The 24692-nt window shown below is 37.9% G+C and overlaps 2 protein-coding genes across 5 annotated transcripts; both read right to left on the bottom strand.

Annotated features, from left to right (window-relative positions):
* Positions 1-5501: 5501 nt before the first annotated feature.
* ccr6a (chemokine (C-C motif) receptor 6a) lies at positions 5502-11634 on the bottom strand. The gene is made up of 2 exons (XM_066677325.1): positions 11577-11634; positions 5502-8590 (listed from the first exon to the last, which is right to left on the bottom strand). The coding sequence occupies exon 2, from the start codon at positions 8581-8583 to the stop codon at positions 7411-7413; it is 1173 nt and encodes a 390-aa protein (XP_066533422.1). The 5' UTR covers positions 8584-8590; positions 11577-11634; the 3' UTR covers positions 5502-7410.
* Positions 11635-11937: 303 nt separating this feature from the next.
* Positions 11938-24670, bottom strand: cep43 (centrosomal protein 43). 4 transcript variants are annotated; one of them, XM_066676109.1, is made up of 20 exons: positions 24415-24670; positions 24017-24070; positions 23693-23747; positions 23495-23583; positions 23070-23207; positions 22954-22980; positions 22146-22202; positions 21726-21796; positions 21264-21325; positions 20596-20657; positions 20363-20443; positions 19133-19195; positions 16733-16947; positions 15934-16011; positions 14026-14115; positions 13775-13902; positions 13589-13660; positions 12571-12604; positions 12406-12493; positions 11938-12074 (listed from the first exon to the last, which is right to left on the bottom strand). In XM_066676109.1, the coding sequence occupies exons 1-20, from the start codon at positions 24496-24498 to the stop codon at positions 11997-11999; spliced, it is 1626 nt and encodes a 541-aa protein (XP_066532206.1). In that variant the 5' UTR covers positions 24499-24670; the 3' UTR covers positions 11938-11996. The 4 variants fall into 4 exon arrangements, with proteins under 4 accessions (XP_066532206.1, XP_066532208.1, XP_066532207.1 ...); XM_066676111.1 differs by lacking the exon at positions 15934-16011 and having other exon boundaries at positions 24415-24668; XM_066676110.1 differs by lacking the exon at positions 19133-19195 and having other exon boundaries at positions 24415-24661.
* Positions 24671-24692: the final 22 nt, after the last annotated feature.

The raw sequence follows: 24692 nt of genomic DNA, 5'->3' as shown, positions 1-24692 counted from the left end.
ACTAACTGCAGACACTGTACTCTACCTGTAACACTGTGTACTGTACTAACTGCAGACACTGTACTCTACCTGTAACACTGTGTACTGTACTAACTGCAGACACTGTACTCTACCTGTAACACTGTGTACTTTACTGACTGCAGACACTGTACTCTACCTGTAACACTGTGTACTTTACTGACTGCAGACACTGTACTCTACCTGTAACACTGTGTACTTTACTGACTGCAGACACTGTACTCTACCTGTAACACTGTGTACTGTACTAACTGCAGACACTGTACTCTACCTGTAACACTGTGTACTGTACTAACTGCAGACACTGTACTCTACCTGTAACACTGTGTACTGTACTAACTGCAGACATTGTACTCTACCTGTAACACCATGTACTGACTTCAGACAGAGAGTGTATTGTACAGACTGAAATATATATATATATATATATATATATAAATAAAATAACATAGTGCAAACTCGAAAAATATAGGCCACCAAAAAAAAGCTAAACAGATTAATTTTTTAAGCCAGTTAATTAGATTTTGGAGACGTGTAAATGTAAATAAGTGTCAGAAGATGGCGCTATATGACAGTTTGTCGTCAGATGTAAACAGCGTTTGTCTTTGGCTGAATCTCAAATCTCCCTTTCAGAGCCATTTTTTTATTTATTGCGTTATATTCTATGTAGAGGATGTATTTACTGTCTCTTTGAAAATAGACAACACAATTTATCCAAAGGTGTCCTCACATTTGCATATAACTCTACATTCTATTCCTGTCTCTACTGATAGTCTAAGTATATTTGATTAAAATTTTCCACATTCATAAACGAGTTTGTGTCAGAATTGTCATGGAAAAAAATAACCAACGTTGGCATTTGCCCATAACTTCCATATCAGTGCTTCCACAATAAATACTGTAACATGGTCAGAAATTTATAGTTAAAAGAACTTAGGACTGATTACATTTTTTAAATTGCCTTACAGCATGAAATTATTAAATTACATTACAATGAAAAAGTATTATCCCATATATTATAATCATACGATCAAAAAATATCATATTCCAACCCATTAGAGCTTCACATAGGGCCCACCACACTCTCTTCCAACCTGCAGCCACCAAAATTCCTGTTGAATCCTACACCTCAACACTAAGGCTGCTGTGGCCGTTCAAGATCCGATCAGCAGCCAGCTACCCTCTACTGTTACTCATTGAGCCCTGCCCGGTAAACAAGGAACGTCCCTGGACGTTCAAAATAGGTCTAAAAGTAGTATTTTATATATACATATTTTAAACGTCAATGAACGTCCAAAACGCGTTTTATACAAGTAGTTTATTTCGGGACCAATTAATAACGTCCAAAATATGTCTAATGGTCGTCTCTTCAATGTCTGTGTTTGGACGTCTTTTCAACTTTCATTTTCAACCTTAAGAGAACATTGATTAGACGGCAGTCATTACGTTATTACAACGTTGAATCAACGGCTAATTGTTTACTGGGTGCCCATGAGTACCCACTGTATCACGAGCTCTTCACGGGGGTCATCAGACAGGCACCTCCTCTCATTGGTGTTTCACTGGCTAAGCCCACAACACCTCCAGGAGGCTCAACAGTGAAGTCCGGTGTCCCAGACCCACCCCACTCCAAGCCAGATTTACAGTCCTGCCTTACCCTTTACCATCAACAACCGTGAATCCACACTGGCCTCCCTGGTGACTAAGGCTGTACCTAGCCCCACTGGCACTGTTAATGCATGCTCAGTGCCACAGTTCAATGTGAACTTTACGTGCTACATCACCAACAATACCAATAGAAACTCTACAGGACATTTCCCCAAGTAATCTGTCCTCTTCTTACCCACAACCACTAACTAGACCTTTTAGCTGTTTCTGGTAAGTCCTTAACAGCTGCCCTTAGTTTCTGGCCCCTGTTGCCAAAATGCACAAGCAGGAATGTTGCTGATTTGGCTACAAATCCTCTAACACCTATCTCCACTGGTCTTATATGTGCCTGCCACCCACGTTCCCTCATCTCAGCATACTCACGCACAAAGCTAACTATTTTATTACTACAACCACTCATCAATGCATTAATCTCTAACAGTTTGCTGTCCAACAAACATGCTAAAACCCTTAGCACCTAATTATGTCTCCATATATACTGACCCTGTGACAAACTAACTTTACAAGCTGACAGAATATGCTTTAGCATGCCAACCCCTGTACATAATCCACAACCCACTGTCCAAGATTTTGCAGTGTTGGAAGGACGTCATAAATTGCTACCAGCAAAAACTTAATACAACTTGTCTCCATCGTCCAGAACTCTTGTCAGGAACTCTTCCGTTTCTCTAGATTCTCCCATCGAAGCCACTGGCCTTTTTTTTCCTGTGATGCTGTTGTTGCACACCATGCCTCCTCTTCCTGCTCGCGAATAAAACTAGTCAGAATTTGTCTTCTCTCTGGTGATGTGGCCTTACTAAAAGCTTTCCATGAATCACCTGACCCAAGCCCTGCTCTTCCGCATTGTACTTGGCCAATAACATCCCTTAGTTCTAATGAGCTCCTGGCGCTGCTGCTTTTACCACTGCATCTTTAGATCCTGATAATTAATATATATTCAAAGAAAGAATACATAACATTTCAAAACAGCATGAGATTTACATGCTGCACTGTCAATAATGATTTATAGATCTTCCTATGTATTTTCTTTTAATAATGATAAATCTCAAATATTTTTATTCTTCTGTTATATATGGCAAGTACCTTCTTACTGAATCGAAGCTGTTGGCATATGTCAACCTTGTTTTTTGTCTTTGTTACAGTCCTGACTCAAAGTTGTCGTTTCACTGCTTATTTCCTTATTCATGTCTTTCATCTACTTTCCACATTTTAGTGTGTGTGTGGAGTTGATTCTGATTCATGCTTGATGTTAGGGTTATTACACATATCTCAACCCTCATGATTCAGACCGTTTCTTGCTTTAATTTACATTGAAGATTCATTACACAGAAGGGAAAATAACATCAGCTTCTTAATGTCTTTTAAACCCATCTTCCCTTTTATTAATAACCTGTTAAACTAAAGCTTTTAAAGGAAAACACCAGTTTTTATGAGGCTTAATTTCTTTTTCTGTACAATATGTATATTTAGCATAAATAAACTTTTGTTAGTTAAATCTAGTATTTAAATATTTTCCCTGATGATTAATTACATTAGATACAAATAGAATTTCATCAAAATATATGGTTTGACCAGGTACACTCAAACCTGCACTGCTTCTCTTTTATTTTCAGTTAAATACAATGTCTAATCAGATATATGTCAGGGTTAATTAATAGATATACATTCATTCATTCTGTAACCACTTATCAAGTTCAGGGTTGCAGTGGGTCTGGATCCTACCCAGAATCACTGGATACAAGGCGGGAACACACCCTGGAGGGAGTGTTAGTCTTTCATGGGGCAACAGATATATTGCTCATTGATTCATTATCTGAAACCGCTTATCCAATTCAGGGTCATGGTGGGGCCGGAGCCTACCTGGAATCACTGGACACAAGACAGGAGCACACCCTGTAGGAGGTGCTAGTCCTTCATGGGGCAATATAGATATACAATTCCTAGCAAATAAATAAAATATGCTGCTCGCATGCAATTTTAAGTTACAGTACCTCAATCTTCTTTATACTGGTATACAATTATGTAAAAAAATGAAAAAATTTTATTTCTCAAAGGCAAAATTTCTAAAAATAATCCAGGATTTTCCTGCTTTAAAAAACATACACATGTACACACAAACCTATTCAGTATTCTAAAGTGAGTCTTCAAGCCTGGGCCTCAGAAACCAAAACAATACCAGCATTAAGCTGCAGTTGGGAAGTAAGGACTAGATTTGATCTTTTCCGTTTACATGTTTCCCAGACTACTTACATGCAGAGGTCTCTGCTGCTTTCTACCCGAGGACGTTGTGTGAACCTGCTGTAACCGCTTCATCCTGTTCCTGGTCAAGCTGAGTCTGAAGCCCAGCAGGAATCACTGGGTGCAGGTAATGAACACACCCTGGACAGGTCACCCATCCATCACAGGGCATCAATGCAGTGACACTTTAACTCTAGTAGCAATGGTGTGTCTGATCCAATCGTCCCAGCACACACTTCCACCATTCTGTCAGTGTTACTGCAGCACTAAGTGTGATTCACCATCCAAATAATGCTCTGGGGTGGTTCTAACCATTAAATAACAGGATTTAATGAGGCAAATTAATGTTTGTTTTTTTCCACTGCATGGAACCTACACAACTCGACTTGTGTAGTTTTGCCACCAGCCAAATCTGGTACATTATCCCTGCAAATGTAGTACACTCTGTAATTGTAGAACCTAAAAGTGCTACTGCATTTCATTGTTCTTGTACCTGTACAGAGCAATGTCAATAAATTTGAATCAATCTATCTATAATGAAGAATTTTCCTGTATTGCTTTACCAATTGGAAGGGAGGGGGAAAATTTCTAATCAAGATTGGCGAGTGAAGTTCAGAAGGTATTCTGGAAAAAAGAGAAGTACAGGTGCATATAGAGGAAGGTAAAAGGTTCCAGAGAGAAAGAGAGAGACAACAACAATAAATGAATGACCTGCTTCCCATAGTGGACAGCCTGCATGACCCTGGGGACAGCTAGCTGACCTGAATCAGAGGAACTTAATTTGTGAAACAGGACATATACATAGATGTAGTAGTATTGTGAAATGAGCAGGGGGCAAGAGGGCATGCAGGGCTTTGAACGTTGCTAAGAAAGTTTCAGAATTGTTACAATTTTAAGGCTTACACACTCACACGCACACAAATGTCATGTTGTATTTGTCAGACCATCTCCAAAATGACAGGTCTTGTGGAGCGTTTCTGGCAACCAGTGTTTATTACCATGTATTAAATTCCTGCAGCCCTGCTGTGTCTGATCCACTTGTATCAGCACAACACACAGTAACACACCAACACCACGTCAGTCACTGCATCATTGAGAATGACCCACCACCTAAAACATACCTGCTCTATTCTGGTCTTGACAGTTGAAGAAAAGGGTATGGAAAAGGAAAATGAGTATGCAGAGCAACAGGACTACAAAGTTTTCCTGTATGTTCAGTGAGGCTGAGAGAATGGGCCATGAATGTAGAGATAAAATTGTGTTTATAATATTCTGATATCACTGTGTGTGTGTAATTTTGCTTCATTAATCCTGGTGTCTGGGGAAAAAGCGATGACTGGTAATTAAATAAACAAGATAAAACAGTATGTACCTTACCGCAGCCCGGGACTGGATAAGCCACAGACAATGAATGAATGAACAAAGGAATGAATGTATACACCTTTTTCATCAGCACCACCCACTGGATCACAGTAGGAGCTCCGGATCTGTGGAATGAGTCTGCTGTTGTAGCCACACTTCAGCGTTAAAACGTTTTATTGAAGTTTAATGTTTAAAATTTAAAATCTTTTGCTTTCTTATTTCACCCTTGTTTAATTGACTTCCCATGGTGCCAGCTGGCTGCATCTTAAGTTGACATTAAACATATTTATAATAATAAAAAAAAAGAAAATTGAGAACAATTGACCATCAGTCTCAAGCTTTTAAAGACAAACTGTTAAAGGAATGATTCCTTTTTAAGCACTATTACAAAACATGTACAAAGCTTTAGAGCAAAGAGCACACTGGTTCAGCATTCTCCAACAAACACATAAGATATACTGGTGTGCTGTCGTTTTCACACTCGTTGATACAGTTCTACAATATTCCCAAACCTTCCCATTATTCTACACATGTTCAACCCTTCACTCACACGGCTCCTGAATCTAATACTGATCTAATACTGTGTACACACTGCTTTCCCCAACCCACTTTACTCTACATTCTCTGCCTGATTCATGTGTCTCTAGAACAGAAGTCTTTAAACTGTGGGGCAATTGCGGGCCTGGACGATGGCCAAGTAGCGGTCTAGGCTTATACAGGCCAGGAGGAGGATGCCACTGTAAAGGTTGATGCTGTAGATGCCACGCAGCATTCCTCAACAAACCAATGAGCACGGGGAGAAAAATCTAGAAGAGTGGACCTGTGGAACAGTGTGAATGAGGAATGATATTCTAGGTTAGTGTGAATGGAGGAGAGCATTATATCGCAGCGAAACAGGAGGAGAAACGAGAGCATGCTACAGTTTTTTTTAAAGAGTGAGGATGAGGTGGGACTTCTAGAACGGTGAATAAGATCAAGCCACTGTAGATCAGTGTGAATGAGATGAGAACGAATGGGTAGGGGATGTTGTGTGAGTGAATTGGGGAAGTAGATTGTGGCAACGGGGAACAGATTCTTGCCCAACTGTGTAAGTGAGGGATACATATCTTGGACCGTGTGAATGTTAGATACATATTTCTAGACCAGAGGTATTCAAACTGTGGGGCAATTGCAGGGGGGCGCAGGTGAGAGGAGAAATAAAAAATGAAAAAAAAAAATATTTTTTCAATAATACAATTAAGTGATGTTGCTTTATTTTATTCTTTATAAACAGCCAAAATTAGCATTGTGTGAGAAATTTAGCTGTAGGTCTGTATCTATATGGATGTTTATTGTGATTTCTTGGGATATAGTTTGGCTTTCACCCCACCGTTGAAAATCAAAGGCCATATATTGAACTTGTGAGAGGGAGCAACAAGCGAAATTAAAAACCTAAAAGACTGAAATGGAGTTTAGAATACTTATGGACTGGATCTGGAGTGAAATTGTTGGGTTCTTCTGTGCTAAATTGAGGAGAATATATGTGCTGCTTTTTATTTCATTAGTTTTTGTTATATATAAAAGTTCTGGACAAATGGAATGACTGGTTGTTATGTTTATATACACACTGAAGTAGTCTGCTTATTGACACACATGTTTTAGTTGAGGGGGAGCCCCCAAGTGCCAAGAGGGGCTCAGGTTTGAATACCTCTGCTCTAGAAATATGTATCTAACATTCACACGGTCCAAGATATGTATCCCTCACTCACACAGTTGGGCAAGAATCTGTTCCCCGTTGCCACAATCTACTTCCCCAATTCACTCACACAACATCCCCTACCCATTCGTTCTCATCTCATTCACACTGATCTACAGTGGCTTGATCTTATTCACCGTTCTAGAAGTCCCAACTCATCCTCACTCTTTTAAAAAAACTGTAGCGTGCTCTCGTTTCTCCTCCTGTTTCGCTGCAATAGAATGCTCTCCTCCACTCACACAGGTCCACTCTTCTAGATTTTTCTCCCCGTGCTCATTGGTTTGTTGAGGAATGCTGGGGGCAGTGGCCTTGAAGAGTCTTTATACGCGGTACATCTCTCGTCTTTGAACGTGAGCCCTGCACGTTGCCACGGCTGACTCACTTTCTGCTCACATGGTGAAGGAGGTGACGTTCTCATGCGTGGAGCCATCCACAGACCTCCTGGAGGACAGATAGCCCTCTGAAGTGACACGAGAGGTGCGCCTGGCCCCCATGTACCTCTTCCCCAGGCACCAGGCATCCTCCACAATCTTTCGGAAGTGGTTCCTGAAATTGACGCCGACAAAGGCATAGAGCAGGGGGTTGAGGCAGCAGTGCAGGTAGGCCAGGCTCTCGGTGAGGATTAGCACAAGCTGCATGCTCTGCACCTCGTCACAATCCTTTAGGGAGAACATGGTGATCGTGTCGTAGAGCAGAGCTGCATTATATGGTAGGTGGCAGGTCACGAAGACCAGCACCACAGTCAGCACCACACGAACGGCCTTGTGCCTCTGGAAGTTCTTGGCATGAAGAAGAGTTACGACCACTTGCGAGTAGCAGAAGCCCATGATGAGCAGCGGCAAGCAAAAGCCAACTGCCACCTGAGAGCTGGGCAACAGAAGCTTCATGCTCCGAGCAGTATCATTCTCTTCGAAGTGCAAGTAGCACACATGCTGTTTCTCTTCTTGAAACCTTAAGATATCCGGGGCAGGGGAGCTCCAATCGTCACTTATCATAACAGTACGATTGTCACTCAGTTCATTGCCGAAAAAGCCATAGTCTCCAATGAAACCCCCGATCTTGTAGCGCGCATAGAAGATAAAGGTGGGCAAAGTCAAGAAGAAGGCCATGGACCAGACCACACCACAGATCAGGTAGCTGTACCCAAGCGTTCTGGAGCGGAGCCTGAAGGACCTGCGGGCCTGGACGATGGCCAAGTAGCGGTCTAGGCTTATACAGGCCAGGAGGAGCATGCCACTGTAAACGTTGATGCTGTAGATGCCACGCAGCAGCTTGCAAGACCACGTCCCTAAAGCCCAGTCATTCTGCTCACTGAAGATGATCAATGGCAGTGCCACGACAAACAGGATGTCCGCTATGGCTACGTTCAGCAGGTAAACGTCTGTCATGGACTTGGTCCGCTTGTAGAAGGCGTACGTGATGATGACCAGGGTGTTGCCCACGAAGCCCAGGATGCAGATCAAGGAATGGACGTAGACCTGCAGGAAGTACTGAACTTTGTGGTTTCCCTGAACAGAACAGGGCTCCTCTGTATCAGCGTAGATGTCAAATGTCTCATTCATTTTGATGCTGTGGTGGTTTAAAAAAAATGAAATAAAGGTTAAACAGTACAGAACACAGATGTAATATTTAAGAAAATTGTGGTTTCAAACAAACAATCAATGATTAAAATCAGCCAAATTTAAAATGATTTAAAAATAATTTTAGAGTAAAATAAATAGTAAAGAGATGTAATCCAAATTTAATTCATAAATTATCTCAACTCGCATCTAATTACGTCATTACTCTGTACCCAAATACCTCCTTTTACATCAAGGTTAAATAAAGAGGTCAGTTTGTTTTTATGGTTATAGCAAACCACGTGCGTGGGCAGATTATTTCACGAGTGCTTCCCCACTGGCTGCTGAGTTTTTAGTGAGAGCTCAGTGCCCCAGGCACAACACGTGCTGCACTGAATAATGCAAGGTGCACTGAGTCTAATTAGCTAAAGAGGACGTGTGATAAAACTTGCCACTCATCCACCACAGAGTGCTATAGAAAGGTGTTCGTTAATGGGTAGGGACGGGCGAAGAGTCTGGCCCCAGAACAACTCACCGCGGTCACGCCATCTGCCGCGAAAACGCAGTCACGCCATCTACACTAGAATTTCTTATGCGCGTCTACATCACGGTTTACGGTAGAACGTGTGCGAGCGAGAGGGGGGACTCGCAGAAAAGCGCAGATATTGAAAATTCATAAGAAATGGAATTTAAAACATAATTCATTACAGTTAATATTAAAAATAGGCCTGGTTGGCTAAAAGAACGGTTTGCAGCCCTTAAAAAGTCCATAAAGATCCATAAAATGGAGGGAATACAGTTTCACTGAAATTAAAATTAAAAATCAAATTGTTACCAGAAAAGCTCACTGTTGTATTGAAAAACATGTCCTCAGGTACACAGGGTATAATATTTATGTGTATTTACTGTAAGAATTAGAAGTAATAGGCTTGAAAAAACTTCAAAAAACTATGGATATTAAATTCCATAAAATGGTTAAATCAAACTGTTACCAGACCACTCCACTGCATTCTTGAAGAGCATGTTCTCAGGTACTCAGGGTATAATTTTCATACATTTTTACTGTAGGAATATGAAGTAATATTATTTGATGATGTTTAATGTACATATATGGACAATTTTGAGTTCTATTAAAGGGTTAAACCAAACTGTTACCAAACCACTCCACAGCAGCCTTGAAGAACATGTTCTAGAGTACCCAGAGAATAATTGTCATACATTTTTACTGTAGGAATTTGGAGTAATATCATTACAAACTTCATAAGAATAAGAATACAATTCCACAAATTGCAGAATGCTGAAGGCCATAAAATGGTTAAATCAAACTGTTACCAGGCCACTCCACTGCAGTCTTGAATTTTCAATATCTGCGCTTTTCTGCCAGTCCCCCCCCCCCCCTCTCGCTCACACACCTTCTACCGTAAACCGTGATGTAGACGCGCACAAGAAATCCTAGTGTAGATGGCGTGACCGCGGTGAACAACTCGGTACAGAAGAGGTTGATTTTAGTATCCCCTCACTTTTATTTACACCCCAGAATTTACAGTAAACAATACGAGAGATCTGTGTCAGAACTGCAAACAAAAATAAAGTAGCGTAAATGAGAAAGCTGGTAGCGTAACCACAGCCAACAGCGAATTCAAAAGTCTGTTGTGTGATAAACAACTCCACATTACAAAACATTTAAACATTTCTTATTCAAAATCACTATTTTAATGAGTAGTTTTTGCTCTCAAATTCTTATGTGATTTTTTAAATTATTTTTATTTGTTTGGACACAATAAACGGGTTTCATATGTTTAAATGATACGCTGATCCCTATTACAACTGACTTTATTTCAGAAAATACAAATATTTCTGAGTCAATGCCGGTTAAACGGAGGCTAATGTGACTTCTGATTTATAAACGTACCTTTAAGTTAAATAACGTGCGCACACGTTAGGTATTAAATCAGTTATACGACTTCACGCTTCCCAATCACCTTATCAGAAGGTCAGATCTAAGTTTTGATGCCGCACTGTAGGTTGATGTCGTTCTCATTACGCACAGAGAGGAAATTTGCAAGAACCAGGTCAACAACATGTAAAAGCCACATGAGACATGCGTCAAGGTTTAGCGTAAATGCACAATTCATTAAATTGCCACGTTGACAAAGGGACTCGGGGCCTCAAAGAACAGAGCGTTTAAACCACCGGTCATTGCAGATACATGATTTACAGCACTAGTTTCCTTAAAAGTGTCCCCCCACCACATAGTATTACACAAGACAAACCACACAACAGGACAAAACCACAGGGTGGGAGTACATCATTTATACGTTTTCACTTGCACTCTTTTCAAGCAGTTTGGTGTTTACATTTATTATAACATTACATTATTTACGTTATGCATTAATATGATCAAAAGAGTTCAGAGTTGTGTGTTAATTTTGCTGTAAAACATTTAGGTATAGTTACACTGATTAAAGCTTTGAAATTTGAAAGTTTTTTTTTTTATTATTTGAAAGTCATTTTGATATGGTTTTAAGGTCAAAACCTTCCTGTCAAACATTCTAGTAATTACAGGTCTCAGGCTTTGAACTCTTAGCCTTTAGCTTCAGACATAAATTATTTGGAGTACATTTTACGACACAAAAAAAAAACCCTTCATCCTGAATAAGTCACCACATGATTCCATGCCTTTTTTCTGCATGTATTTAATAATTTAAAATCTGAGGAAACACCCCTCCACCTTTCTGCACATAATTTATTAATTTGTTTTTATTTAAACTTGAAAGGAATGAAACAACCTCAGTTAGCGGACATGATTTATATTAAAATGCTTGGTTGGTACTAAAGTCACAAGACCACTTGATTAACTGAAACAATCAATAATCAAAGAAATAAAAATGGACATAGCCTCAGGATTTACTCTAGTGTGTTGAAATCTGAAAAACAAACTAATCTGAACGTGAGCAAAGAGGAAAGGGGAAAGAAAAAAAAAAAAAAACACTTACCGCTTGTCACCAGTCAACTATACACCGTGAGTGTCCTTTGCGACTGAGCGACTGTCACACTGTGCATGTATGAACCTGTTTGAGGTGGAGTCTTACAGATGTGATCTGAAGTCCTTTGTGGAATGCATATTGTCTTGACCCTAAGCCATCATATTTAAATCATTCAGGACAGGTTTAAAAAGGACATGTAAAGAAGAACATTGGGAAAACAGCAATGGCATTAATTCATTATTCATAAATAAATAAATAAATAAATAAATAAATAAATAATAAAAAAAGAAGAACTCACATGACTACCCACAATATAATTCAGACAAGAAACATAAGCCACAAAGTGAACTCAATTTAAACAATAGAGCTTTAATAAGAACTGCTGACACAGTTTATACAGTTACACCCATAAATACAAATACAATGGTGTCATGCCACGTCTTCCATGTAGTCGGCTGCACCTTGACTCAGTTGAGAAAAACTCACATCCTGAGTGACCTCGTCAAGCTGGAGAAAGAGACAGGAAAAAACAAACAACGCTTTAAATATTTCTCATTAAACTAGTTTCACCAAATGACTGCAATACACAAAAGCATTGAGTCTGTGTTGAGAAACTACAAGATGCAATGACGGTTTCCTTCATGCCTGGGTATTTAAAGTCACTTCCTCATTCAAAGTCTCCTTTGGACTCTGAAGGACCCTTCCTTAAATGTGCATCGTTCTCACTTCCACTTCTAATACAATATCCAGTGTTATTTGAGAGGTCTTGGCATCTTATCTAAGCTCTAATTTAAGAAGCCTCCTTGTAGAGCAGTATTTACAGTCGACTGGTTGGTACCTTGTCACTGAGATCTGGTCCCTCGATGGAAACCTCTTCAATCTCCTCACCAATGCTCACCTCACTCTTCGAGTTATCTGATCGATGGCTGTGGAAGACAAAGACGTGAACATGTGCAAAAAACTCAAAGATTAATATTCAATGAGGGTGTAATAAAGGAAGTACCTGTTAAAATCGTCATCATAGTCAAGGTCTTCATCTGTAGATTCAAAGAAAAACGTGGAAAAATATTCTTAACTGCATTATAAAGTGTACATAAAAGACAATAATAATAAATTATAAAACTAATATAAACAATAAGAGATTAAGTATATATTTAATTTCATTAATGGAAATCTATTAAAAATTACTGTAAAATCCAAAGAGTGAGAATGCATTGTTTTATTAATATATTTGATATATGTTCAAACAGTTCTGCATCCTACTGATGAACCAGCATGTCCTTATATATGTATACAAGGATCAGCCATAACATTATAACCAATCATCATTGTTTCTGCACTCACTCAATAATAAATTAGTTCAACTCCACTGACCATATAGGATCCCACCCCCAGAGCCACCAGAGAGCACATATTTGATGAAAGGGTGGATCATTCTCTGTGCTGTTGAAGTGACACTGACAGGGTGGTGTTTGAGTGGATGATTTGGTGGAAGTATTGAACTTTTGCAAACCATATTGAAATTAATTTACATTCTTTTCTCTAGTTCCAATGCCTTTGGTGGAAGTTCCATTATTTCAGGCCTTTCTCTGGCTGCTATACTGTAGGTTTTCCTCAAATCTCAGATTTACAGTTATCGATTTCTGAGATCTTCCTTCAATGGTCAATGAAAAGCACTTTCTTTATCAAGACTTTCAAAATACCTTTCTTATTGAGCTATATCTTTTACATTTATTGTGTGCAAATTAACATTAAGGCAATAAAGGAAACCTGGAAGAGTTATTTCACTGTGCTATTCTGCACAAACATTAATCTGGAAATTTACAAACATTTGCTATTAATATCTGCTTTAGTTCTGAAATTTTCTTTTAGATCTTCAAAAAAACTGCAACATATTTAAAGATATATTTTTTCTGTTTTCATTTTCTAATGAAAAGTGTGCGAGTGATTAGTGACTGACTTTAGAGAGTTTTTGAGGTTTGTAAGAGGTTTGTAAATTCAATGGGTGGAAAATATCTCACCCAGAATAGAAGTTGTTTTCTGGTTCAAAGATTTAAAATCCTGCAGGCCTTTATCTTTGGGATTTGATGTACCTGAAAGAGCACACACACGGAAACAAACATCAGATCATGTCTCATGCCGTTACTTGCAGTTATAGAAAAGGTATCCCCAACAAAACGGTTGCTAAGTGCAGGGCAGCGTCATACCGCTTTTGCTGGAGACAAGATCTTTTTGGCTGTTATCAGTTGAGAGGGTCCCACCTACACTTCTTAATGGAGGGGTGTCTGATAAGGGAGAGGGCGTTCTTCCAGATGTCTTTGTTGATTCTGCTCTCCTAAGGTACAATGAGAGTAAAGTCATTTTCTCATGAATAACTGGTGGAGAATAAGTGACAGACATGTGAGAAGAGGCCAAAAGGAGGAAGATGACAGGAAGAGCAGAGCAGAGCCCAGCTCACCTGGGCTCAGGGTCAGAACTGCGCTTGTTCTCACGGTCTGAGAACACATCGTCTCCATCACCCTCAGTGTCACTGCCTATAGCAGACAGACTGAGCGCAGATAGAGAGTGCATCCACCCACACAGAAACACATACACACAACAGAGAGGAGAAGATGGGTGAGGGAAACAGCTTTGAGATTGATAAGATATGCAAAATTGCAAAAAGGGAAAGAACTGTTAAAAGGCTGAAAGAACACAGTAATGAATGAAGTCACTAAGCTTATCAGGTTTTAATACTAAATACAACTCACACAATATTTTGCATTGTCCACACTAATAATATCTAGGCTTACGTAATATGGACATGAAACCTAGAGATGTTAAAAGCTGTTGGGATAACAATGACAAATTTAGAAGGGATACATGATTAAGAAAAAAAATGCTTCGGACTTAACACAAATTTAAATAAAAAGCAAACATGCTTCTTACGCCAACATTTGATCATTATTTTTTTATTTTACTATAAAATATTTGGCAATGGCATGGAAATTTTCCTGAATCAAAGAATGTTTCCTTGCACCAGTCAATGCTAGTAACAGCAAACGCATGACTTAAGCATAGATATCTTTTGTGCAAGCATTTTTTCCAACAAGCTTCTGCAAGTTTTCTCTGTTAGACCAAGCAAGCAAGCAGTATAGAATTCAAATGTAGCTATATAATCCCAAACTTCATGGTTGGTATTGGGCTCCGGGTTTCTATGAATTTTCTATGAATTATCTTTAAAACTGCAGTTTGAAGTTAATACAGCCAAATTTTAATACATAGTGAATAGGGATATTCTGGCTTATGACATAAACAAATGACACAGGAAGGTAAAGCATTGTGCTAGAAATATACATTTAATATATTTCTATATTACAGTAATTATTTCTAATTACTTATTTCTATCTGGTCCTTTACTTGGATTGGTGTTTTTTTAACCAATGAAAATGTGCACTAGTCCAATGAAATACAGAGCAGTGAAAATAATAAAATACAAAAATTAAACAAATAAATAAAGCAATCCAAAACCTAGGGGAAAAAAGACTTGGAAAATGTATCTATTTCATTATTCAAAACCAGCATTTCACTAAGTATTACAAATGTAAACTAATTTTTTAAATATTAGTGTGGACAAGGCCTTAAAAGGTGACGTTCACGATTTTAATCAAAAACACTTTTTACATAATTCCGAGGATGTTTCCTCACCATTTGCTAGCTATCCCATCTGTTTGAGTGCTCAAAACAGATCTAATGTGTTTACGAAGCTCTTTTGTCAGTAAGTGGGCAAAAGAAAAACTGTGTCAGTCTGGTATGCTTGGGTTCCCCTCTCTCTGCTCATGGAAGAGTAAAGACATATGGAGTTTTTAGACAATAAAGAGAAGGTGGAAAAGCACAAACCAAGATGAGGACATTGCTCTGTTCCTGTTCCATAGTTGGATAATACTTATTTTTGACTTTATATATTTATTGATTTTTATTGTTATTTATTGACTTGTTTTTGCTGTTTCGGATCACTTAAGCAACTACAAAAACTAAACAACCCCAGTTGCAAATGTGTTTCTGTGGTAATTCAAATGATGAATAAAGACTTACAAACAAGTTAAACTTCAGCCACTTACTAACAACAATAATTTTTTGGTCAAACATACTGTTCCATCTTAAAAGACACAGATTTTGACCATAAACAAACCAGAGAGAACTGTGTTTCCCCACAATCGTAGACGTCCCTTTTAATTTAAATGATTAGTTAAAATAAACAGTCCGTTCGTATGTCGTGAATGCACTAATGATGGCACCAAAGGGCCAGAGAGCCTGGTTTTGCATCCATGGGTAAGATGGCTGCAGTGGGCTTTAATGGCAGAGTGATCACTCCATGCACACTCACTCATTGAGGCTAGTACCCCTCCTTATTTGGGAGAAGGATGGCCCTGCCAGGCTCTCCTCCCTCTGTGGGTGCTGGCTCCTTACAAGACCAGGGGAGAAAGCAGAAATAGATGACTCTGACAGAATAATAAAGACAGGTACAGAAAGAGGAACAAAAAGCAAAGGAAGAAAGAGGTGCAGTAGAGAAATCAGCTGCGCTCCAAAACAAAGAACCGAGCATTGGCCTGTTTCACGTGACAGGTGATGTGGGCTGATGCAGCACTCTTATGCCTGTTACTGGGAAAACCTGACCAACAGTACTCAAAAGTTAGCCAGTGACTTACAAGAAATTAATCCAACCAACCTCAGAGAAAAGGAAGCACTTACACTCTCTGACTAAAGCTCTTTTCAGAAAGCCCTGAGTAAGGCTTATCTGTAGAGGGTGAACTAGTGTTCCCCGCACGCAGTGACAGCAAAAAGGAGAAACAAAATACAATGCATGTAAGCCAGGCTGGTTAACCACAGGACAACATACCTGGCCTGTATCTAATCAACAAAAACAGTGAAGGGTATTTAATTTTATTTTTATTTAGCTACATCTTTAAAATTTCCCAAAAGACACTGCTTGACAGTGTTAATTTGCAACTTACAAAATATACAGGGCCTCACTGAATTTTATCTCTATAACCAATGCTGTAAGCAAACCAGATGTTTAAGTGTTTAACTGATATACATCCAGTGCTCTTCTGACACAACTACTTAGCGTCCAGTGTCCTCCACTGACAAGCTTTTGAGATTTGCTCTACTTTAGCAGCACTTACCAGCCATATGTTTTCTGAGGTTTTGGGAGAGGGTCATCAAAGAAAGAATCTCCTTCATCATCGTCATCCAGACCCAGATCCAATGATCTCCTCAGGGCAGAGGGGTCATTCCTGCTCGTTGCAAGGCCCTCACCCACCCCACTGGGCACCTGAACAAATGCTTTGGTCTTCTGGAGGCCCGGTGGGTCAGTGTGATTTAGTGATAGTTCTCCAGCCTGTGTAAAGTTTATTACAATGACATATGGTAAATAGTGGAATTTATTATGAATTATTGCAGTTCCCTTTTGACATTCAACATATGAAACACTAGGTTTTGTTAGAACTCTCTGTAGGAGATGTGAGTAGAAATGTAGTTCCATGCAGCTGAAGGCCTATATGGTCAGATCATTTAAAAGTAAACAAGATTATTAAAACGATAACATAACATTCTCAAGTAAAAAGGCGTTCTGACAATTGGAATTTTTTTAAAAATTTTTTGGGGATGCCTCAATACATCGAATCACTGACATCAGTTACAAGAACAGTGGGCTGTTTGAATGTCATTTCTGAACCTGGCCCACATAAAATGTCCAGCTATGAGCAACAAAGACACACATAAATGCCGAGTGAAATTAACAGCAAATGATGATATGATCAATGGACAGGGCTGAATTTAACCATAAAGTTTGAACTGCTACATTTACTTGAGATCAAAACATACTGTTTAATGTTTGTCTTTCTGTAAATAACAAATAAAAATAAAGCTTTAAAAAAAATAAATGAACCATAAAAGCATGCTGATTTAAAGCAACATTGTTAGATGGTTATATTGTGTTAGATAAAAACGCTAGTAAAACCACTATGTGAGTAAAATGCAAAATTAAATGAATGAAAAATTAGGGCTGCACAATTTTGGACTACAGGATTTCATTCAGTGAATATACCCATATTCAGCCGAGTCTCTGACTACTTTGTTGCACAGACGACAGGCATACAGTGAATTGAATACGCTGATTATATCTTTTTAGAGGTTTAGATTTGGTTAAAGATACAGGAACCAATGAAATCAATATGAAAACGTGTTGAAGATATATCACTGCTGTAATATCCAGTATTACTGGGCTACCCAGTAGAAATCCTAGAAAGAAAATGCTAAAACAACTAATTTTTGACCTAATATTTCCTCCAGACATTTGCTTAGCAATCTGTTCATCTTCCAAACATTTGCTTAGCAATCTGTTCATCTTCCAAACATTTGCTTAGCAATCTGTTCATCAAACTACTAGCTAACTAGTTACCAGTAATAGCAGTTCCCTGCTCTGCGTCTCTGATCAAAAAGGGACAATGAAAAATGTCTTCAGAAGTGGGGACACACAGTGTGTGTTGTTCTGTTGTAGCACTGTTCTGGAAATCACCTACACTTCGGTACTTGGTGTCCAAAATTATCCAGTATACTCCCTTCTTTTACATCCTATAATGCCTCAGAAACAATGCTTTCGCAAAATGTTCATTGTGTGATTGTATATAATAAATTTAGCTTTCGCAAAAATTAAATAAATAAATAAAAAAACCCAATACATTTTATGGAACAATTTATAGAACAGAACATGGAAAAATGAAAAATAACTTCAAAAATGTTTTTTTATTAAATTATTTACTAAACAATTGTGTAATATATATATATATATATATATATAAAAGTAAGTATTTTAAAACAATTTCTATATATTTGCAGTACTAGGTCACAAGACATAGGCTAACAAGGTGCGTAGGCTAACATTAAAAAACAAATCATTCTTAGCTACACTTTTGCTGTGGTTCTTTGCCTGAACAGTCAAGCTTGGCAGGGTTTTTTATTTTAATATAAATAAAAACGATAAAATTTACAGTCATGCTATATCAATGTCAAATAGACCTAAGACATCGTTTGATGGAGCAGTGTTCTAAAGCCTGTGCTGTTGCAAAACTAAGAACTAGAGCACCACCTGAAGATAAAAGGTCTTTCATTGATTCATTGTGCAGCCCTATGAATAATGGGAAAATGTGATGACTACATCAAAAGAATTACTGATTAGTGAAAGCAAGATTATTATAACCTTATGCACTTACATAAACTGGATCCCACAGACACTTTATGTGGCTTTGTGTGTGTTTACGTTTACGTTACACTGAGTCCATGGTTTCCTGTCCTAAATCTAAGGCCACATCAGTTTGGCCATGGGCTACAGTTTCACAATTAGCAAAAGAATTTTAAAAAAGTATTGAAAATAACCAAGTGAATGAAACAAAGAGCTTCTAGGTGTAAACAAAAAAACTAAATGTTTGTTGCACTCACTTGGTCATTCTTTGCTATTTGTCAATGGAGAAAGCAGCATGTGCTGTGAGAAATCTAGTGCTAGCACTTTAGCTCATGTTCTTTACCTGAGGCCCAGGCTGCTCTTCCTGCGCGACACTGGGCTTTATAAACCCCTTATACCTGGGTATCTGAGTATAAGAACACAGCTATGAGCCTCCCTCAACAATCACTAGACAGCCCTGAAGCACCAAACTTGTAGCAGAATAATGCTAACAACAGATAAGCTTACAAATTCAAAAAGTATTTTCTCAAGTGCTTTTATCAACTGAAATAATTTTTTCAAAAAATAAATTAAATTATATACATTAATATCTTATTTACACTGGCAGAAAAAAAAAATGTTGAAGCTGAAGTTATTTATTTATTTACCTGTTCAAATTTTACTGTTAAGTACAAGTAAAAATTTCAAAACACACCATTGTCATTGTGCATTGCTAAATAACGTGAGGCACACTCTGATTCATCTGTCTTTGAAACTTAGCCTGGCCAAAGGGCATTTCAGTTTGAAAGAGCATTTCAGTGCCTGCTTTTAAATCAAACCTCAGATTTCAGATATTGAATAAGCAACTGAACGCGAATTGAAAATACTTATGAATTTGAGAACTCAAAAGTAAGTTACCTAGATATTTGACACGAATCACAACAAACAAGCTAAATTACTTTAAATCATTTACTCATTGTGCGTCAATCTAGAGCACGTGTGCAAAAGTATTTCAGACATCATACTGATACATACCTCTGTATCCTTAGAAAAAATAAAAGCCAGAGTTCAAACAATAACTGGGTTTATACATAATCTAATCCAAGATAAAACTTCTATTACTACTGTAATAAAGGAATTCACACTTTTAAGGGAAAGCCCAAATGGCGTTTATGAATCAAACCAAGAAAATGAGTCCTTTGATTCTCTAATCGCAAACCTAGATCTACATTCTTGACAAAGATTAACAGCAGTCTAATTATATGTTATATTATATTATATATAACAGTTACAGTGAAAAGCAACAATTGGGGTGACAATGTAAGGATTACTTACATGTAATAATATTTATTAATTATTATTATTATTATTTTTTAAAGGCAGGTTTACATTTTATATATTAAAAATATATATATATTTTAAACCTACAAAAATATTGCAGCCACAAAATAGGTTTTCTGATAGGACTTAATGTGATAGTTAAATAGGTATAGTGTACAATAGATACATTTTTTCTAAACTCCTACACTTTCAGAATAATACTGTATGCAAAACTAAAACTCTTAAAAACGGTGAGTTGACAATGTTCTCTAACCTTGCTGGTAGGTGATGAACTGATCCTGTCCTCGGTAACCTTACTGAACGAGGACACTGCATCACTTACATCAGTGGTGACCTAAACAGAACAGTAAAAGTGAAAGGACAAAAGGACATTGGGCCTCAAATTATGTGTGTGAATGCTTAACATTAGAAATGTATACATGTTGTTATTACAAACTACAGCACATGCTCTTAATAGGCAGAAAGAATTTTGTATTTAATACATACAACACTTCTGCACTGGATGAAAAACCGTTTGTACATTCCCAAGAAATCTTGAAAGTCTACAACTGTTGAAAGAACAGAGCGAGAAAACCTTGCTAACTATCTGTCAGCACACTGATCACAGTAACCATTCATTGATCAGCCAAAGCATTACAACTACCTCCTTGTCTCTACACTCACTGTGCATTCTCTCTGTGCTTCTGACTTTACAGGAACACTTTAATTCCTCATTTGCACATACTTATCCATATGTTGTTCTGTATACTTTTTCTGTCCCCTTTCCTCCTGATCACCAAATAAGGAGACACAGGTAAGCCTCACAGAGCCAGTATGATTTGGTTGTTGGACCATCCTTAGTGCTGCAGTAATACTGACGTCATGGTGTTAGTGTGTGTTGCGTTAGTACGATTGGATCAGACACAGCATTGCTGCTGGAGTTTTAAAATCCTCAATAGTCCACCAAACAAATATTTCCAGCCAAAGTTATAAAGTGATCACTTGAAGCAAAATATGCAGGGCAACAGTTGGAGTACAGTCTGTAATTGAAGAACTACACAGTGCTCCTGTACTGGAGCATAGAGAATGAAGAGTGAGTGTAGATGGATTGGGGTATATGCAACCTCAACAAAAAAGGAAAGGAAAAAATGAAAAGTAAAATGTAGTATACTCACAACTGTTTATGCCTTTATCTTTGGCTCTGAGCTCTTCTGTGACATACTGTTCCAGCATGCCTCTTGATTAATCAAAAGATTTACAAAAAGATGTTTTTTCAGTTTGCTGAAATTCTCAGTATGTAACAAATAGTGACTGCACAGGTTTTAGGAAAGGGCAAAAAAAATTTACATGCAAACATTGACAACAAATCAGATCTATTATAATTCCATCTGTTTAGAAGGAATTGATTTTAAAATATAAGTAAATGTATTATTGTTTGTTGTGACAATACAGAAGACACGATAAACCATGGCTTAACCACAACGTGACTTGATTTCATAACCGGGTTACATGTAGGAAGTATATAGTTTCAATTTGGGTAGGTGGTAAGATCAAATAACTTCAGTCTAAGTTTCAGTAACTTAACTGACAATTTTCGGACTTCCTGGAGCTCCTGATATGAATGTGTGAGAATTTACCTGCTGAAACTGGGGAAAAGATCAGAGAAAACACCAATCACGTCTTCTTTGCTTATTCCACCACTCCGGTCCTGGGTACATTAACACACGCAAACATACTAAGTGTATAACACAATCTTTAAACTAATTAACTCGCATCTTCCTTTCATGCATCCAAACTGGAGGGGAAAAAAAAAACCCTCTACTCTCAGCTACTCTCAGCTGGACTTTCCCCATTTTACTCGGTAAGCCTTCAGTTCAAGCGTTCCTTAAACAACTTCTTACAATGGAGGTTAAGACGTCTCAATTCTTACTCTAATTAAATGTAAAAATAATTACAATGGATCATTTTCTAGAGTGTAAAGGCATATGTTTATATTTAGCAAATAAGAAATATGTTTCTCTTAAATAAGAGAGCTGTGATATTTGCCATACAATTACCTTATCTCTGCCGTCATACTTTTTACGTGCCTCAGCAATTTGACGAGGAGACAGCTCCTAAGTAAGGAACAGTGCATGAATATAAAAGTACTTTAATAACATTTTTTGTGTGGATGTTAATTATACACACATTATAAAAAAATAAATAAATAAAATTAACATTAAATACAGCTGTTGTTCTGATTTTGTTCTTTTTAATATCTATGTATTCCTTTTTCAAAATAAGACATCACATAATACCAAATTAAACAAAAACAACCCCAACCAACAACAACAATAAGCCTGTTTACCAATATTCAAACATTGTTTCAGTAAATAAAACAAATAATGTTGTTAGAATGCTTGAGAGATGTAACCAAAAAGGGTTTCATTTCATTTTTATTCATGTTAATCTTAATAAAATAAGCTTAGAGGCTTCAGGTCATAAACGACATCTAACAGCAGCTTAGATGTCAACAGCATCTGTATCTCTCAGAAAATAATATCAAAAGACATGTAAGGCCACTCTACTGTAAACTAAAGTACAAAGCATCAAATGCATATAAGTAGGACAAACTTGTTTTGCAAAACCTAGCAGAACAGGAAAGATTTTTTTTTCACAATCTGAACACCATAATTTACATCATGCTTCCCTTGTGTGACCTAAAAAATAATGTTAAAGCGCAAAATGTGAGCAATGATATGAATCAACCTGCGACATGTACACCAACCACATCTTAGAGATCAGCTACTGGCACAGACTGGATCTACTCCTGATACTGTAACTTGTTACTGTACTCTGTGGGAGTATGGATAGAAGATAAGGTACCTTGGGAACATGTATTATTCGATCGTCCTATGAAAGAAAAAAAGAAAAAATAAATTTACAACCATGGCTTCAAAAGTTATACAATAAAAGACCTGAAAAACAGCAATTAAATTCACCTCAGAGAAGATGGAAGTTTTCTCCTTGTGTCTGCCCCTCTTAATTAATTCGAGGAGGAGAGGTGTGCTTTTGTTGCCTTCTGATTCAGAGAGACCAAGCTCCTTGTACAAACTTTCACGACCGTCAAGCCCATTTAACTGGATAAGACAAGTATACACTTCACTTAGAGATGCATGTTGAAATCACAGTAGTATCTGCAATTATTTGTTTATATATATATATCGTGTTTTGATGATGCCAATATTTCAAACCCATATTTGATAAAAGGTTTCCTGTACAGCAAAATATTTAGGCCAATGGGTTGTGGTGTAAAAACATCCCTATTTTGAAACTGATGTTCTTTGTTGCTGTAATAAGCCTAACAGAGAACTAAAAGTGTCTCTGTGGAAAATAAGAATGCTCAAGTTGTACAAACTCATGTTACCGTGTTGATCTCGGGCTGAAACACGGCAAGAGTGAAGTCCAGATTGAAGACTTGAAGAAAGTCTGTGATTAAACTGGCCACTAGGCGTCCTGCAAGAGAAGACGGCGTGATTTTAAACGTGACTGAAAACTACTTGTTTTACAGACACTAATATTCAGTTCACTGAGTTCTAGGAAATAACATCATGATTGAACTCACCATCTTTTGTGTTGAGACATTTTTTCAGATTTTCGTTTACAAGTGGGGTTTTATTCTGGGGAGGACAATAGCAGTAGCATTGGTCTTCAATAAAACAAGTCTAGAATTTTTCCATTCCACCTTAAATTGTGCAGCAGTTGCCTATGAGTTGAACGTCATGAATCTGCAGAGCGCTACGCAGATGGGGGACCGTTTAAGGTGGAACGGAAAATTCGAATACTAAGTCAATTTCAGCTTTGTTTTGGAGAACAATAAACAATGTGATACTCATTTAAACAACACAAAACTCTATGATAATGTACATAAAATACTGTTCGCTCTTACCTCAACTTTATCCTGTTCTTCTAAGGCGAGAAAAACCGCAGCTCGGAGCTCAGCCTGGAAAACAGGAGTAGTTTCACTCAGTGTTATCACTGTTTGCTAAACTGACGTTTATATAAAACGACTTTATAATCAATAATTCATCTGTACTATATACAGATACTCAGGGTGTGTATATACGAGCTCAGTACTCCACAATGACTCTTAAAAACGTCCATCAAAGCCATAGATACGGTTTGTTGTCATTTGGCTTTTTAGGGAAGCTAACGTAAACCTAGTTAGCCACAACTTCAGCAGAAAAATACTATGACAGTTATCAACCACTTCGTAAAGTTTCCCGTCAGGAAGAGGCCTTTATTAATAGCCACCAGTAAAGTACCGACTCTGGAGTATTCAGTTACCTTTATCTTGTTCAGAACGCCGCTGTTTTCCAGGTTTTGTATGAGCAGGTCTCTCAGCTCCGTGTCCTCCTCTGTAGCAGACATCTTCCCTCACTCTCGGTCATGTGATGGTTTAGCGCCCTCAACCGTCCTCTCCTCTACATCACAGCTCTGAGCCTCGTCCAAAGATTGGTTACATGACATTTACAATGTATTATTTGCATCCTTTATTTTATTGCAATGCGACTTAGTGCTCTGGTTCTCCGTCCATTGGATTTTAAAGGAGCGGAACCCTGCAA

This window comes from Hoplias malabaricus, chromosome 7 (assembly GCF_029633855.1).
Source record: "Hoplias malabaricus isolate fHopMal1 chromosome 7, fHopMal1.hap1, whole genome shotgun sequence".
Classification (NCBI taxonomy): domain Eukaryota; kingdom Metazoa; phylum Chordata; class Actinopteri; order Characiformes; family Erythrinidae; genus Hoplias; species Hoplias malabaricus.
The sequence above is the reverse complement of the archived record's forward strand: the minus strand, read 5'-3'. Positions and strand labels throughout refer to the sequence as shown.

Coding starts and splice junctions, on each gene's coding strand:
- cep43 (XM_066676109.1), bottom strand. CDS start 24,498: ATGTCTGCTACAGAGGAGGACACGGAGCTGAGAGACCTGCTCATACAA. Junction 20,658..21,263: donor AGATAAAGGCATAAACAGTT/GTGAGTATACTA, acceptor TTCTTTCAACAG/TTGTAGACTTTCAAGATTTC. Junction 19,196..20,362: donor GTTCATCACCTACCAGCAAG/GTTAGAGAACAT, acceptor TCTTATACTCAG/ATACCCAGGTATAAGGGGTT.
- ccr6a (XM_066677325.1), bottom strand. CDS start 8,583: ATGAATGAGACATTTGACATCTACGCTGATACAGAGGAGCCCTGTTCT.